The following is a 17,365-nucleotide window of genomic DNA, read 5'->3' on the forward strand; positions in this document are numbered from 1 at the left end:
ATGTGTTTTGTGAATTTGGAGAAGGCATTCGATTGTGTCCCTCGCGGCATCTTGTGGAGGGTGCTTCGGGAATATGGGGTCCTGGGTCCTTTGCTAAGGGCTGTCAGGTCCCTGTACAACCGAAGCAGGAGCTTGGTCCGCATTGCCGGCAGTAAGTCAGACTTGTTCCCAGTGCATGTTGGACTCCGGCAGGGATGCCCTTTGTCACCGGTTCTGTTCGTAATTTTTATGGACAGAATTTCTAGGCGCAGCCAGGGGCCGGAGGGTGTCAGGTTTGGGGACCACACAATTTAGTCTCTGCTCTTTGCAGATGATGTTGTCGTGTTGGCCCCTTCTAACCAGGACCTTCAGCATGCACTGGGACGGTTTGCAGCCGAGTGTGAAGCGGTGGGGATGAAAATCAGTACCTCCAAATCCGAGGCCATGGTCCTCAGTCGGAAAAGGGTGGCTTGCCCACTTCAGGTTGGTGGAGAGTGCCTGCCTCAAGTGGAGGAGTTTAAGTATCTAGGGGTCTTGTTCACGAGTGAGTGAAGGATGGAACGGGAGATTGACAGACGGATCGGTGCAGCTTCTGCAGTAATGCAGTCGATGTATCGGTCTGTCGTGGTGAAGGACAAGATCCCGGATACAGGCGGCTGAAATGAGCTTTCTCCGCAGGGTGGCCGGGCGATCCCTTAGAGATAGGGTGAGAAGCTCGGTCACCCGGGAGGAGCTCAGAGTAGAGCCGCTGCTCCTCTACATCGAGAGGGGTCAGCTGAGTTGGCTTGGGCATCTGTTTCGGATGCCTCCGGAACGCCTTCCTGGGAAGGTGTTCCGGTCCCGTCCCACCGGGAGGAGACCCCGGGGAAGACCTAGGACACGCTGGAGGGACTATGTCTCCCGGCTGGCCTGGGAACGCCTCGGTGTCCCCCGGAAGAGCTAGAGGAAGTGTCTGGGGATAGGGAAGTCTGGGCATCCCTGCTTAGACTGCTGCCCCCGCGACCCGGCCCCGGATAAGCGTAAGAAGATGGATAGATGGATGGATGGATATTTTGGAAAAACTAAAAAAATATATAAAGTCTTGATATAGGCGGAGTTTGACATTCGAGTATAAGGTATATTTGCAGACTGCAAGTCGGGGGCGTTACTTAATATGGGTGTATATTAAGTTACACCCACTGATATTAAGTTACACCCACTGATGTTCGCCATTGGTCAGTTTGGGGACATCCTGGTTTGACACACGTTTCAACGCGAGGTGTCATGTATGTATGACGTCATTACGTTGAGTGTACTAATGGAGGAAGAGTTAACTAAAGTTACAACTTTATCTCAGAGTCCATGTGATTTAATTCAACATAATTTGTCAAGATATAACACTAGGTTCAAGCGTTTCAAGCACTGATATAGAAAACAAAAGTGTATTTGCTTTGACTACATGTTGAAAAAGCACTCTAGTCTGAATATGCTTGTACCAATTATGTAAAATAAAATGGTATTTTCCAATAACATTTAATTGTATTTTGTTTCAGGATAAAAATTGTTTGATAACAAACAACTGAAATATATTAATTTGAAGACTGAAGTGCCTCTATAAAATGTTTTGGTTACAGTCAAGAATGAGACACTGGTGGTTTAGAAAGCTGCTGAGTGCAGTTATAATACAGGCGCATGCATACATGCACAGTCATACTCACTATGCCTGCCATGGTCACTCTGGTAACCAGAGTAGCCATTGCTTGGTTATATGTGATCAATCAATCAATCAATCAATCAAATTTATTTATAAAGCCCTTTTTACAACAGCAGTTGTCACAAAGTGCTTTACAGAGACACCCGGCCTTAAACCCCAAGGAGCAAACAACAGTAGTGTTGAATTTCAGTGGCTAGGAAAAACTCCCTAAGGTCGAATTTTAGGAAGAAACCTAGAGAGGACCCAGGCTCAGAGGGGTGACCAGTCCTCTTCTGGCTGTGCCGGGTGAGATATTAAGAGTCCAATTGGAATAATAAATACATTTCTCTGGGCTAAATCCAGAGTCTATTTGAATTCAGACTAGGTCAGAAGTATGACCAGGTGGACAAGGACAGGGACAGCAACGGGCCCCCCAAACCAGGTAATCCGCAGGTGTGGACCAGGACCTCATCTCCTTCTAAAATGTAAAACTGGAGGAAACTGAGAAAAGTTAGTAGTACATCCCTCATATCCCCCAGCACAATAATATAGCAGCGTAACACCTTGGAACTGAGACGGGGGGGTCCGGTGACACTGTGGCCCTACCCGGGGGAGGCCCCGGACAGGGCCCAACAGGCAGGAAATCAATCCAACCACATTGCCAGGCATCAACCAAAGGGACACCCACCAACCGCAACCCCCCTGAATGAGGGCCGAGTATTGCTAGCAGCATACAGCACAATTGCACAACTGCGCAACAGAGAGTCAACAACAAGCCAGTGACTCTTCCCCCGAAAGGCATTGGAGGGAGGGCATCCCAGTGGCGACGAGAGCCCACCTGGCAAGACAGCAAGGGTGGACAGTATCAAGCCTACTGGTCACCTTCACGCCCCCGGGCCAGGCTACACCTAATTATAAACCGTGCTGTAGAGATGAGTTTTTAGTAGACACTTGAAAGTTTGCACTGAGTTTGCATTTCTAACCTTAATTGGCAGATCATTCCACAGGAGTGGAGCTCTATGAGAAAAGGCCCTGCCGCCAACTGTTTGTTTATAAATTCTAGGTACAATTAAATGGCCTGCAGCTTGCAATCTAAGGTTACGTGTAGGTATGTATGGCTGGATCATTTCAGCCAGGTAAGTAGGAGCAAGTCCATGTATTGATTTATATGTTAAGAGTAAAACCTTAAAATCAGCCCTAACCCTAACAGGCAGCCAATGTAAGGACGCTAGGACAGGAGTAATGTGTTCAAATTTTTTTGTTCTAGTTAGGATTCTAGCAGCCGTGTGCAGCACTAATTGAAGTTTATTTATTAATTTGTCTGGATAACCAGAGAGAAGAGCATTGCAGTAATCTAATCTAGAAGTAACGAAAGCGTGGATTAATTTTTCTGCATCAGTTTTTGATAGAAAGTTTCTCATTTTTGCGATGTTTCGAAGATGAAAATAAGCAACTCTTGAGACATATTTTATATGTTCTTCAAAGGAGAGGTCAGGGTCAAGGGTAACGCCAAGGTTTTTTACAGTTTTTTGGGATATGACCATGCAGCCGTCGAGGTTCACAGTGAGATCTGCTAGCAACGCTCTTTGTTTTTTGGGTCCTAAAAGGAGCATTTCTGTTTTATTTGAGTTTAAGAGCAAGAAATTCTCTGTCATCCACTTCCTAATATCTGAAACGCATGCTTCCAAAATAGCTAATTCAGGGGCTTCTCCATGCTTCATTGAAATATATAACTGTGTGTCATCAGCATAACAGTGAGAGTTAATATTGTGATTTCGGATTACATCGCCCAGAGGGAGCATGTATAGTGAGAACAATAATGGGCCCAGAACCAAGCCTTGACTTGTCAGAGGATATGCCATCCACACTAACGAACTGATATCTTTCAGATAAATAAGATTTAAACCAGGCTAGAACATGTCCAGGTAGTCCAATATTGGTTTCCAGTCTCTCTAAGAGAAGGGAGTGATCAATAGTGTCAAAAGCAGCACTAAGATCAAGAAGCAACAGGACAGATGCGGAACCTTTGTCTGAGGCCATTAGAAGGTCATTTGTTACCTTCACGAGTGCAGTCTCAGTACTATGATGTGATCTAAAACCGGACTGGAATATTTCATAAATGTTTTTTGTCTTTAGGAAGGCATTCAGTTGTTGGGAAACACATTTTTCTAAGATTTTTGAGAGGAATGGGAGGTTCGATATTGGCCTATAATTGTTTAATATGTCGGGATTTGATTTGATTTTTTTAGAAGAGGCTTAATTTCCGCAATTTTTTGTGAGTTTGGTACGCATCCGGAGGAAAGGGAGCAATTTATTATGTTCAGCATTGGCTGACCTAGCACAGGAAATAACTCCTTAAGTAATTTTGTAGGAATCGGGTCTAGCTGAGAGTTTGTGGGTTTAGAACTCATTACAAATTTAGTAAATGTGTCGAGCGATACGGTATCAAAAAATTCAAGTGTCCCCATTGACACCTGGTCAGGGAGGTTCAGGAAATGTTTTGGACAACTGAGATTTTGAGGACCAGTTATTTGTTTTCTAATGGTGACGATCTTTTCATCACAGTAGTTCATGTATTCATTACAACTAAAGTGAAGACCCACTTCACTTGCTAAGCTTTGCTTTTTTGTTAACTTTGCAACTGTATCAAAGAGAAATTTTGGATGGTTTTTGTTCGCCTCAATCAGGTTGGAGAAATAAGCTGATCGAGCAGACGTGAGTGATTTTCGGTATTGTACTTTACTGTCTATCCAGGCCAGTCTAAATACTTCCAACTTGGTGGAGCGCCACTTTCGCTCCAATTTTCTGGAGGCTTGCTTAAGTGCTCTAGTATTGTCGGTGTACCAGGGAGCAAGTTTCTTGTTGCGTATTTCTTTAGGTTTTATTGGTGCAACTATGTCTAATGTAATTCGCAGTATTGAGTTTAGATCCTCGATTTGATCGTTTACAGATTTATTTACTCTGTCATCAATGAGCGAACTAGTAAGAATATCAAGGAATTTATTTGTAGTTCGAGAATTTATAGTACGGCTTTTGAAACTCATTGTTTGGGGGGCAAGTGGATTTCTTGTTTTAACGGTAAATGTAATAAGACAGTGATCCGATAATCCAGGATTTTGGGGGTAAATTATTAGATCTACAATATCTATTTCTCGTGACAGGACTAAATCTAAGGTATGATTTTGGCAATGTGTTGGACCTGAGACATGTTGGATGAAACCCATTGAGTCATTTATGGCTTCAAAGGCTTTTTGAAGAGGATCATTGGAGTTTCCATATGAATATTGAAATCGCCAAAAATTAGAATACTATGTGCCATGACTACAAGGTTAGACAAGAATTCTGGAAACTCATTGAGGAACAATGTGTATGGCCCGGGGGGCCTATAAATAGTACCTATGTAAAATGATTTATCGGCCTGGTTAACTTTCATGAGTAAAACTTAGAAAGAATGAAACTCTGTGATATGTTTGAGAGTAAGTTTATATTTACTGTCATAAATATTAGCGACACCCCCTCCTTTTCGGGACGCACGAGGGATATGATCACTAGTATAGCCAGGAGGAGAGGCCTCATTTAAGGCAGTGAATTCATTAGGCTTTAGCCACGTTTCACATAAACCAATAGCATCTAGTTTATGATCAGAGATTAATTCATTTACTGCAACTGCCTTTGGAGCAAGAGATCTAATATTTAGGAGTCCCATTTTGAGATGCGAAGTGATACAATTATTTTTTTATTTTTGACCGAGGTGTAGGAAGGCTTTATCTTAATAAGGTTGTTTTTGTTAGCACTACCTTGTTTAACTTTTCTCAGCCTATAACGAGTCACAGTGGCAATAGGTAAAGCTGTACTAACTACTCTGGCTATGCTATTGACAGACTCCACTATGCTAGCAGGCTGGCTAACAGCCTGCAGCCTGACCTGCACCCTATCTCATGTTAAAGCTATAGAAGTGAGACTCCTGTCAATGTTCCTAGATAAAAGAAGAGCACCACTCCAGCTAGGATGGAGTCCGTCGCTCCTCAGCAGATCAGGCCTGGCCTTATTTCTGGGAGAGTCCCAAAAAGAAGGCCAGTTATCTACAAACTCTACCTCCTGCGACGGGCAGAACTCCGTTTTCAGCCAGCGATTGAGTTGCGCAAGTCTGCTGTAGAGCTCGTCACCACCCCTAGCTGGGAGGGGGCCAGAGACAATTACTCGATGCCGACACATCTTTCTAGCTAATTTACACGCTGATGTTATGTTCTGCTTCGTAACCTCTGACTGTTTCATCCTAACATCGTTGGTGCCAACGTGGATAACAATACTGAAACTTTTATATTATATTCATTCATTACACACAGACTGATATATTTCAAATGTTTATTTCTTTTAATTGTGATGATTATAACTGACAACTAATGAAAATCCCAAATTCAGTATCTCCAATAATTTGAATATTACTTAAGACTAATACAAAAAAAATATTTTTAGAAATGTTGGCCAACTGAAAAGTATGAACATGAAAAGTATGAGCATGTACAGCCCTCAATACTTAGTTGGGGCTCCTTTTGCCTGAATTACTGCAGCAATGCGGCGTGGCATGGAGTCGATCAGTCTGTGGCACTGCTGAGGTGTTATGAGAGCCCAGGTTGCTCTTATAGTGGCCTTCAGCTCTTCTGCATTGTTGGGTCTGGCGTATCGCATCTTCCTCTTCACAATACCCCATAGATTTTCTATAAGGTTAAGGTCAGGAGAGTTTGCTGGCCAATTAAGAACCAGGTAGCTTTGGCACTGTGTGCAGGTGCCAAGTCCTGTTGGAAAATAAAATCTGCATCTCCATAAAGTTGGTCAGCAGCAGGAAGCATGAAGTGCTCTAAAACCTCCTGGTAGACGGCTGCGTTGACCTTGGACCTCAAAAAACACAGTGGACCAACACCAGCAGATGACATGGCCCCCCAAACCATCACTGACTGTGGAAACTTTACACTGGACTTCAAGCAATTTGGATTCTGTGCCTCTCCTCTCTTCCTCCAGACTCTGGAACCAAAGGAAATGCAAAATGTACTTTCATCAGAGAACATAACTCAGCAGCAGTCCACTCCTTTTTGTCTTTAGCCCAGGCGAGACGCTTCTGACGCTGTGTCTTGTTCAAGAATGGCTTGACACAACGAATGCAACAGCTGAAACCCATGTCTTGCATATGTCTGTGCGTGGTGGTTGTTGAAGCACTGACACCAGCTGTAGTCCACTCTTTGTAAATCTCCCCCACATTTTTGAATGGGTTTTGTTTCACAATCCTCTCCAGGGTGCGGTTATCCCTATTGCTTGTACACTTTTTTCTACCACATCTTTTCCTTCCCTCCGCCTCTCTATTAATGTGCTTGGACACAGAGCTCTGTGAACAGCCAGCCTCTTTAGCAATGACCTTTTGTGTCTTGCCCTTCGTGTGCAAGGTGCCAGTGGTCGTCCTTTGGACAGCTGTCAAGTCAGCAGTCTTCCCCATGATTGCGTAGCCTACAGAACTAGACTGAGAGACCATTTAAAGGCCTTTGCAGGTGTTTTGGGTTAATTAGCTGATTAGAGTGTGGCACCAGGTGTCTTCAATATTGAACCTTTTCACAATTTTCTGAGATATTGAATTTGGAGTTTTCATTAGTTGTCCGTTATAATTATCAAAATTAAAATAAATAAACACTTGAAATATATGTTATGACCAGCACCTGTAGTTGATCTGAGCTCTTCATGTTACAAAGTGAAACAGGCCTCCCTTTTGCACAGGTTTATACTGTATTACCATTTATGTATTTTCCATAGATTCAACATATTACATTGTGCGGTGGACCTGTGAGCAACAACTTCAGTGACAGCTAAACTGTTCTAAAGGTCCTTTGCCGAGACCTGTGGGTTCTGCTGTGTAGATCTGACCAGTTTTCTTACAAATCATTGTAAGGGATTCTCCTTCCTCTGACTTGCACTGTTCAATTTAACAGCAATCTTCTAGAAAGTTGAAATTGGAACTGGAAGTGTGGAATTTTCTATAGCCTGTTGCAGTTTGGCAAGTTTCAATTTGCATCTTGTAGAGGTCAGGTCAACAACTGTTTACAGAACAATACATTTTTCCTGGGGTGCCTGGAACAAGCACATTTTAAATTCTAGAGTAATGACGTGGTTATGGACTTAAAACATTTTTGGGAGGAATAGAAGTGTTACATAGAATTGATTATCTGAGGTTTAATTTAACCCTTATCCAACAAGTTGATTCAATAGCATAAATTACAAGTAGAACAGGTCCAAAAGAGCACAACATACATTATTGAAAGTCAATTAATATAGCCCAAAATCTTAAAGTTAATGGCATAACCTAAAAATACAAAATTAAATGATATGCCAATTAGACAATTAAACATGTAATTACCCCATTCAATATTCAAAACATTCCATTCCAACACTGTCAAAACTAAAATGTTTCTTTATGTACTGTGTATTCAGCTTTGCCCAGATTCTGTAGGCTTTGGATTCATCCTATCATGTTGTATGGCCAGGCAAACACTTCCAAAACACTATCCAGTTTACTCTTGTTAAATAAATGATGTTCCTTGTCTCTTTGTTTCGTCAAATTGTATTGTGTTTTCTGGATATTGTAACTGTTGTGTGGAAACCAGCATTAGATGATGGTTTAAAGACAGCTAATAGGTATCCTCATAAACAAAAATAATTAACAGAGAGTTAAAAAGTCCCCTTTTGTCTATTTCATCCATGAAGGTTTCAGTGTCTTCAAAATTATTAAACAAAAACATGAATGGGGAGAGAGCTTCTTGTTCTTCCTCTAGAGTTGAAGCCTCTCTGAGCATCTGCAGAGCACCCTGTATATCCTCATCATTCAGGGGTGAGGACTACCCAGTCTCAGAAGAGGCCCATGTTGGCATTTACCCAGGCAACAGCATCCCCAGATCAACAACGCGTCTTTGGAACTGAAATGAAAGATCACAAAAATCACATAGAAGTAGAGGTGTACAAAGTAAAAGTACCCAACTGGGTTCGGCTGTGTTCACCACTTTAGGGAAGTATCTAATTAAGATCTAAGTACCCAGGTAAAGCAAGCAAGTTTATATAGCACAATTCATCCATCGAAGCAACTCAATGTTCTTTATAAAGAAAAAAATAAAGAAAAAATAATATATATATATATATATATATATATATATATATAACATAAAACATATAACATAAAACAAATACTCAAATGAAAACATCATAATAATAAAAATTTGAATAATAAAATATAAAAAGAATAAATACAGGATAAAAACATAGGAAGCTATAAGGCTAAACAGTGTGGTTAAGTTTAGAAGCTCAGTCATAGAGAAGTGATTTTAACCTGGATTTAAAATTTGATATGTTTGATGCACGCCTCTGATCTTCTGGTAGTTTATTCCAGTTGTGTACAGCATAAGTGCTAAATGCATCTACTCCATGTTCAGTTTGGACTCTGGGCTCAACTAGCTGACGTGTTCATGGATCTAAGAGCCTTGCTCAGTTTATATTCTTGAAAAATCTCAGAAATGTATTTGGGTCCTAAACCATTCAGAGATTTATTAACTAAAAGCACCACTTTGAAATCCATTCTGTAACTGACTGGAAGCCAATGCAAAGATTTAAGAACCGGAGTGATGTGCTCTGTTCTCTTGGTCCTGGTTAACATTCTAGCAGCAGCATTCTGAATGAGCTGCAGCTGTTTTACAGTCTTTTTGGGGAGTCCAGTTAAGACGCCATTACAGTAGTCAACCCTACTAGAAATAAAAGCTTAGATGAGCTTCTCTTGGTCTTTTTGGGGCACCAAGCCTTTGATTCTGGCTATATTTTTTAGATGATAGAATGCTGTTTTGGTGACCGTTTTGATATGACTGTTAAATGTGAGTTCTGAGTCAATCAGAACACCAAGATTACGTACTTGATCCCTGGTTTTAAGAGCCTGAGAATCCAGCTCTTTACTAATACTTGTTCTTTTATTTTTGATGCCAAACACAATAATCTCAGTTTTATCTTGGTTTAATTGTAGACCATTTTGGGAGTGTAAATCAATTAAGGTCACTGGTTAGTTATGAACTCTGTTTAGGTAATTTAGCTCATCTTTAGCAACTTCACAAAACTGGTGAACACAGCCAAATACTATTTTTTCACCACTGCATAGACGATGGCCATGACAAATTATTATTTTGTTTACATTTCTAAATAATGACAACATTATTTAGAAATGCTACAAAATAAATGGATATTGCCTGCCTGCATGGAGTGGCAGGTACATCACACATCTTCAGCTAGTTATAACGTACCCTAATTCACTAGACCTGGCTTAAGCCTCGTGTGGTGCAAGGCAGTGCCCCGGGCCTTGGTTCATGAAGCCGTTTGGTGTGACTTGAGACGGGTATGCAGGTGTATTGCCATTAAGGCTTTGAAGGCTGAGGTTAATTATTTGAGGGACAATAAGCCAGTGGAAATCAACAAGCATAGGTGTGCTGTGGGCTGATGTATTTGGTTATGTCTAATTTCAATTCTGTTTTGACACTAAATAAACTGTTTCCCAAAGAGGAAATAAATGCATTGTTTTTACTACTAAAACTAATTGCTTGGGACAAACTCCATGCCCATTACCCTTTTCCCCTGCAGTTAGTCTGGATCTGAGACCCTCCCGGACAGATTCTAGAGTACAAACACATTCCGACCATTCTGATCGGTCCCGTAAACCAATGGGTAGTCTCAGAGCAGGAAAACACGTGGGCACAGCAGTGTTTTGAAAACTTGTCATTGGCTTTGATACTGTGATAGGTTGGACATCCTCACAAAGTATTTCAATGATGGCCGTCTCATATTCAGGTACGTTGCAATAGAGCATCAGAATAATTCATTAAGCCAATATTTTTCTGCAATGATATTTGAATCTTTGATGTTCCCATGCTACATTGTCTCGAGGGCTAAAATCTGTTGGCTATTGCTGACTCCTCATTAACCAGTACTCTCCTTTTACCTCTCCTTAACAGGGCCTTTTCCCCCTGTTTTTCTATATGGCCCTTCAACAGAGACTGTTTGGCTAAGAGTATTTTAACAGTTGCGTGTTAATAGGGGAATATTAGTCACTCACCCAAGTGGTGTCCAAACAGTATTCTACCGATATGACACAGTGTAAATCAAAGCTGGCATTACCAGAACACTCATGTTGCGGAGTCATTGTTCCCCAAAACAGCAATTTCTCCAGTTCCCCAGTGTCCCAGGGTGTTAGGGAGGACATTGTGTATTCTATGTCTACAATATGTTTGAGGTGAACGTGTAAAGTCTCCAAGGATCCAAACAAATGTCCAACCGAGGTACTGGTGTTGGATGGTATTGGAATGCTGCCAGCGTTCCCATTAGATTTCGAGCTAGCAGTATGGAAGTGTTCCGAGAAGGCTTTGCCCTTTGTTTCCTCAAACTGGGATCTAAAAGGGACTGTTTCTATCTTTTGAAAGCTGTTGGTGCGTCAGTGGTAATATGTTTTGCCAAATGAACTGAACTCTGTGGCGCCATCCTTGTGAACTGAAATGGCAAACTGCTTGCATTTCTCATTGTCAAAATTTGCCACAATGCTCAGGCCAACCAGCTGAGCAGATTATTATATCATGTAATTAATGTCATGTTGAACAATTTAAATCATGTACCTAGTTGGATGTTACAGGACTTTTGTCAATAATGTAACTTAATGTAACCTATTCAATGAAACGCTTGAAACTAGATCCACCAAATAGTTTTATTAACAAGAAGAGGGGTAAGGTTCTTTTTTTGCACTGTCCAACCAATCCGGGGAATGTAGAGTAGAAATTAGACAGTGTCACTTTGTTAGCGTCCAAAAGCCCAAAATGTGCCACAAGTTCTATTTTGTTTTCTGCTGAAAAGTACTTTGATTTACTACCAGGCCTGGTTTGGGCAAGCCTTGATGTGTATCTGTCTGGGCAGGGTTACAAATCAATTTCTAGCCTTTTAGGCTCTGGGCCTCAACAACATCGCAGTCAGAGCCATAATGTCCAAATCGCGAACTACAGTGCATCTTCCCTAGAGTCTTTATACTGCCAATGTTTCTCCAAAGGCAAGGCGTCGATTGATTAAACGACTTGTATTAGCAAAGGTTCGCCGGTATATATGGCTCGACTATATTTCGTCTTCCCCTCGGCCTGTTCAGACAAGTTGGTCGGCAGTGCGTTCGCTGCTGTTCTCCCATGCCCGTCCAAACAAGCCTGCACTTTTTGTGTGTATTCGCTCTCTGGCTAGATTGGAGTCCAGTCTGTTTGCGTTTCTGGGAAGTCTGTTGTTAGGCTCGCTCTCTCGGTATGTTACTCTTGCATCTCAGCAGTACATTATGTCTTTCCTATCCTCAACTATTTTCCTTTGTCTGCTCCTACCACAGGCTGTGGTTTCACCTATGTTACTGTATGTCATTGTGGGATAAAGGAAGAGGAAGCAGTTTTGGTCCACATGTTGAAAAGGGACTCTACGGTGGGGTAGATGGGCACACTGAACGTCTAAATCTAAGATAAAATGATGTAAATTCCACTGAGCAAGCTTTGTGGCCAGGCATTAGAAGTCTACGGAGCCAGAACTAGGTTGACGTTCTTGGGATTTCCTCTTGGTTAAAGCCTGATCTCGAAAATTCCTCCTCTTCCCAGTTATACAATATGTTACGAACACGGCACACTGCCTTTTGTACGCATCGCCTTTGCCAAAGTATCGAAAATTGCGAACAGCAAATTGAGTTGCTATGATGTGCCAATATTGCCCAATAGCAAGTCATTAATTTGCCTTGGCTCCGCCCTCCTCCCTTCCTTGGTTCTGACTGTGTGTTCTCCGTAGGTGTGTCCAACGCCAGGGTGGTGTCTGTTTCCCCCGGCCCTCTGCTCCGTGTGGAGGGCCAGCCAGTGTCGCTGCGCTGTGATGTCACTGACTACGAGGGGCCCAGGGAGCAGGATTTCGAGTGGACTATGACCGTGGCATCGAAGACCATCCCAGTCATCTCCACATTTGACCCCAAGTACTCGGACTCGTCACTAAGCAACCGGGTTACGAGCGGTGACCTGGCTGTGGTCCGACTTGGGGACAGCTCAGTGGAGCTGAAGATACAGAAAGTGAGGTCATCAGACAGCGCCACATACACCTGCAGTACGCCCAGTACGGACTCTGTCATCACCGGCAACTACAAAGCTGACGTGACGCTCAAAGGTGGGTGTTTCTATGTCTGTCTGACTGTGATGGAGACTGAGACTAAGTTTATCCATACAGAAATACTGTTCTAACTTTCTACACGGTTGCAGACCTTCATTGTGGCTTCTTCTGACTGAGGTTTTCCTAGGAGTCGACCGCACACATAAAATAATACTAAATCAGTGTTTATTCTCCTAGTGTGGTTCATATGGGCTGCTGTCAGTGCAGTCTGTTGAGTATGGCTCCCATCATTATTGTACCCATGATACGTTCTGTTACGCTTGGGAGTTTGATTCCACAAAAACACACATGCACACACACTAAAGCATTTTTACCTAGTTATTTTTGCCTGACACATTGCTTTTGTTGAGTGGGTTACTGCATTGATTCTGGATGAGCTGTATATGTTATTTTAACCTCAGTTGTCCTAGTCTGCTTTGGGGAAGGAGAGCTTGTTCCTGTATCAGCGGCTTTGGGGAAGCGATAGTGCATGGTGATCTGGAGGTGGTTTGAGTCTGTTCACTCTCTCTCACACACACACACACACAGGTTGTTGGCTATCGCTGTTGACCTTTGAGTTTCAAAGAGATGGCTTTGGCTGAACTAATACAATGAAAAGAGAATCTGGTTAAAAGTGTGTCATCTTGAATCTTTAAAGTCATGGACTTGACTAATAGGCATGGTATAGAGGATGTGGTTTTACTGGATCCATTGATGTATGATGTATGTATGATGTGTCACCTGTGAAGGCATGGCGGTCTCCTGTGAAGGCGTGGCCGTCTTTTGACCTTTGGTTGTCTCAAGTAAACATTCTCTCCAACATCACTTTCAATTGTCTACGGGGGTGTGGGTGAACACTCCTTGACAGCGATTAAAGCTAACATCAAACATCAATGATTTTGGTACAATAGTAGCTTACTAAGTTTAGAATAAGGTAGGAATTTTTATAAGACAATGTCAACTTCAAAGCACTGTAATAAGAATCACGTTTATCCACTAAATAGCCTATGTTACACATGCAGGTACCCTGTATGTGCGTTTGTGTTTTTCCCCTCCTGCCGTTTCCCCAGGTGTCCCTTATGTTCCTGATTGTGCTCGTTGGTGTTTCCCACCTGGCAGTCAAGATTGCATTGCCTGATCTTATGACGTTCATAATAAATATTTTATTAATAATGTTACTAAAAGCTCGGATGAGCACTTTTACACAAATCATTGCGTGGACCTTACTAAACATGATACAGTTCACAAAGACGGTAGCTACAAAAATACCCAGACCCACTACATACATTAAAAGGATAGCTCTGTAGGCTATAGTTCATACATGACAAATTTCAGAAAAAGATGATAAATACATAAGAATAGAATGAATAAAATACGAAAACATACACTCACCTAAAGGATTATTAGGAACACCTGTTCAATTTCTCATTAATGTAATTATCTAATCAACCAATCACATGGCAGTTGCTTCAGTGCATTTAGGGGTGGGGTCCTAGTCAAGACAATCTCCTAAACTCCAAACTGAATGTCAGAATGGGAAAGAAAGGTGATTTAAGCAATTTTGAGCGTGGCATGGTTGTTGGTGCCAGACGGGCCGGTCTGAGTATTTCACAATCTGCTCAGTTACTGGTATTTTCACGCACAACCATTTCTAGGGTTTACAAAGAATGGTGTGAAAAGGGAAAATTATCCAGTATGTGGCAGTCCTTTGGGCGAAAATGCCTTGTTGATGCAAGAGGTCAGAGGAGAATGGGCCGACTGATTCAAGCTGATAGAAGAGCAACTTTGACTGAAATAACCGCTCGTTACAACCAAGGTATGCAGCAAAGCATTTGTGAAGCCACAACACGCACAACCTTGAGGCGGATGGGCTACTACAGCAGGAGACTGTAATTTGGCGTAAACAGAATGAGAACATGTATCCATCATGCCTTGTTACCACTGTGCAGGCTGGTGGTGGTGGTGTAATGGTGTGGGGGATGTTTTCTTGGCACACTTTAGGCCCCTTAGTGCCAATTGGGCATCGTTTAAATGCCACAGCCTACCTATGCATTGTTTCTGACCATGTCCATCCCTTTATGACCACCATGTACTTCCAGCAGGATAATGCACCATGTCACAAAGCTCGAATAATTTCAAATTGGTTTCTTGAACATGACAATGAGTTCACTGTACTGAAATGGCCCCCACAGTCACCAGATCTCAACCCAATAGAGCATCTTTGGGATGTGGTGGAACGGGAGCTTCGTGCCCTGGATGTGCATCCCACAACTCTCCATCAACTGCAAGATGCTATCCTATCAATATGGGCCAACATTTCTAAAGAATGCTTTCAGCACCTTGTTGAATCAATGCCACGTAGAATTAAAGCAGTTCTGAAGGTGAAAAGGGGTCAAACACAGTATTAGTATGGTGTTCCTAATAATCCTTTAGGTGAGTTTAAGAAATATACACAGTAGCGCGTCACACACTAATTTGCATAATGCCGCCCCTGATTTAGTGGGAGACCTCGAGTACCGTAATTATCACAGTATTCACACACACGGACTCCACCACACTTCTCTCCAAAATGCTCACTTTTTAGAAACAAGACCATTTTTTTTTTATTTGTGGCGCTCTAAACTTTAGTAATGCTTAGCTGCTTAGGCTTATATATTAGGCATTTTGCATGACAAAAATGTGCTGTCAAAAATAAAATACCAAATATTATAATCTCTATGGTATTATCGACTTCACATATTTGGATTGCCTCTTGTCTGTCATAACGTCACGAAGTCTCGTCAGAGTCGAAGTCATGTCAGCAACTCAGCTAAATATCTTTTCATATGTAAGCTATTATGTACAATTCATACATTTTATTTTAGTAGTCAGCTAAGCGGTTCTTGAGGCAGGCAAGTTCAGTTTAGGGGTGTTTGGACTATCTTGTTTCATTTCTTGGGTCCAGCTCAGCCCCTTTTCCCTAACCCCTTTACTGTGTGTTTATAATAAACGTTTTATGTTTGATGGTAGCTCTGTGTGTCGTTTGCTCTCACTCTTCCTGTACACTACACCACCTTGCATGAGTTTTTTTGTTACGGGTCTCTGTACCATCCCCCCTACACTGCTAGAGCCACAGGGTTTGTAACAGCCTAGATTTACAAAAACTCAAGTATACTTGATGCTGCTGGTCTTAGACAACATATAGGGACAGAATACGCACTAAACCTATGTGATAAACTAATATGCCAGATGTTTATTTTACTCTTATTATATCAGATCATTGTTAAGGGGTGTGACAAAGTCATGTGCTTGTGCCACCAACTGAGAAACTCCACTGGTGATTCCAGTGGAAAATGTTCGTCTGCAGCCCTGGTTATATACTATGGGTGGTCAACATATAACCATGAGGTATGAGTTGTGTAAATGTAAGTTTAGTGTTAAGTACAGCAATTACATTTACAGTTTGGCTTGATGGCACCTGAGACCGGTGGACACTTACTCAGGACTACAGCATGGAGAAACTGTTCCGGTGGAAGTCATACTTTTTCTCTGTCATGGTTGACCTGTATCTGTTTCACACACTAATATTTGAAACGGGGAGTTTGGAGGTCATCTTTTCTGCATCCCTCCACTCTGGGACACCCATTCATTCTATGTATTTGTTCTATTTCAGTGTTAGGATATCTGATTAGTTCCTCAAGTTAACCATTACCATTGTTGAGTTCCATTTTGTTTGGCTGAGCCCCAGTCCCCAGCCAATCAACCTCTCTGCAGTATATTGACTCCTCCTCTTCAGTGAGGAGAACATCTACTCATTGAGTAGTTCAACAGATGCATTGTTGAAGGGGGGTGAGAGCACAAATCCACGCAATGCTGAAATGTTGAGGGATAGAGCCAGAAATGTGCTTACCCATCTGTACGCATTCTAAAAATGCTTCAGAGTTTTCCCATCTGAAAACCATGACCGATGCCTCTTTCTCATTCTGGTTTACTGGCAAAGGGGAAAAGGGTATGGAAATGAAGAGACAAAGAAAGATATTAAGGAAGAAGAGCAGAAGTGTGAGAGAGGAATGGAGAGAAGAGCAGGAAGTCCTCTGTCGATGTCCCTCTCTGTGTCTGTCAGTCTCTGTCTTTCTCTCCCTGAGTCAGCTGTGTCTTTTCAGAGTTAACTGGGGCTCTCTCTCTGTGATTATTACAAGTTACAACACATTTTGATAGGAGTGGGGGAGGGGAGAGCGAGAAGCTTGACTTTGGTATTTATGGCTTTCTGATGGATTATAAAAGAAGAGTAATAACTCTTGGCAATGAAGAAAAATGTACATGATGGCATTTGATTTGTAGATGTTGTTGGCTCACAGCAGCATCTGTCAATGTTGTCTGCCGCCATGACATTTACATTTTAGTAATATAGTGGATGCTCTTATCCAAAACAACTTCCACTTAGTGCCTTCATCTACAACCACACAACCCAGTAATAGTAAATACATTTTACTGAATGAAATGAAGCAGCTATCTGTAAAGCCA

At 42.0% G+C, this 17,365-nt stretch overlaps 1 protein-coding gene across 3 annotated transcripts in view; it reads left to right on the forward strand.

The window, feature by feature from the left end:
- Window positions 1–17,365, forward strand: part of LOC106024865 (immunoglobulin superfamily member 8-like) — a 34,445-nt gene that overhangs the window by 605 nt on the left and 16,475 nt on the right. For 2 of the 3 annotated variants that reach the window (XM_029116535.2, XM_029116537.2), the window contains exon 2: window positions 12,515–12,880. In XM_029116535.2, coding sequence (XP_028972368.2) covers window positions 12,515–12,880 — 366 coding nt within the window. Of the gene's footprint in view, window positions 1–11,562; window positions 11,993–12,514; window positions 12,881–17,365 lie in introns of those variants that run through there. The other variant, XM_029116538.2, reaches the window with a different exon arrangement.

Source organism: Esox lucius, chromosome 22 (genome assembly GCF_011004845.1).
Source record: "Esox lucius isolate fEsoLuc1 chromosome 22, fEsoLuc1.pri, whole genome shotgun sequence".
In the NCBI taxonomy this organism is placed as follows: domain Eukaryota; kingdom Metazoa; phylum Chordata; class Actinopteri; order Esociformes; family Esocidae; genus Esox; species Esox lucius.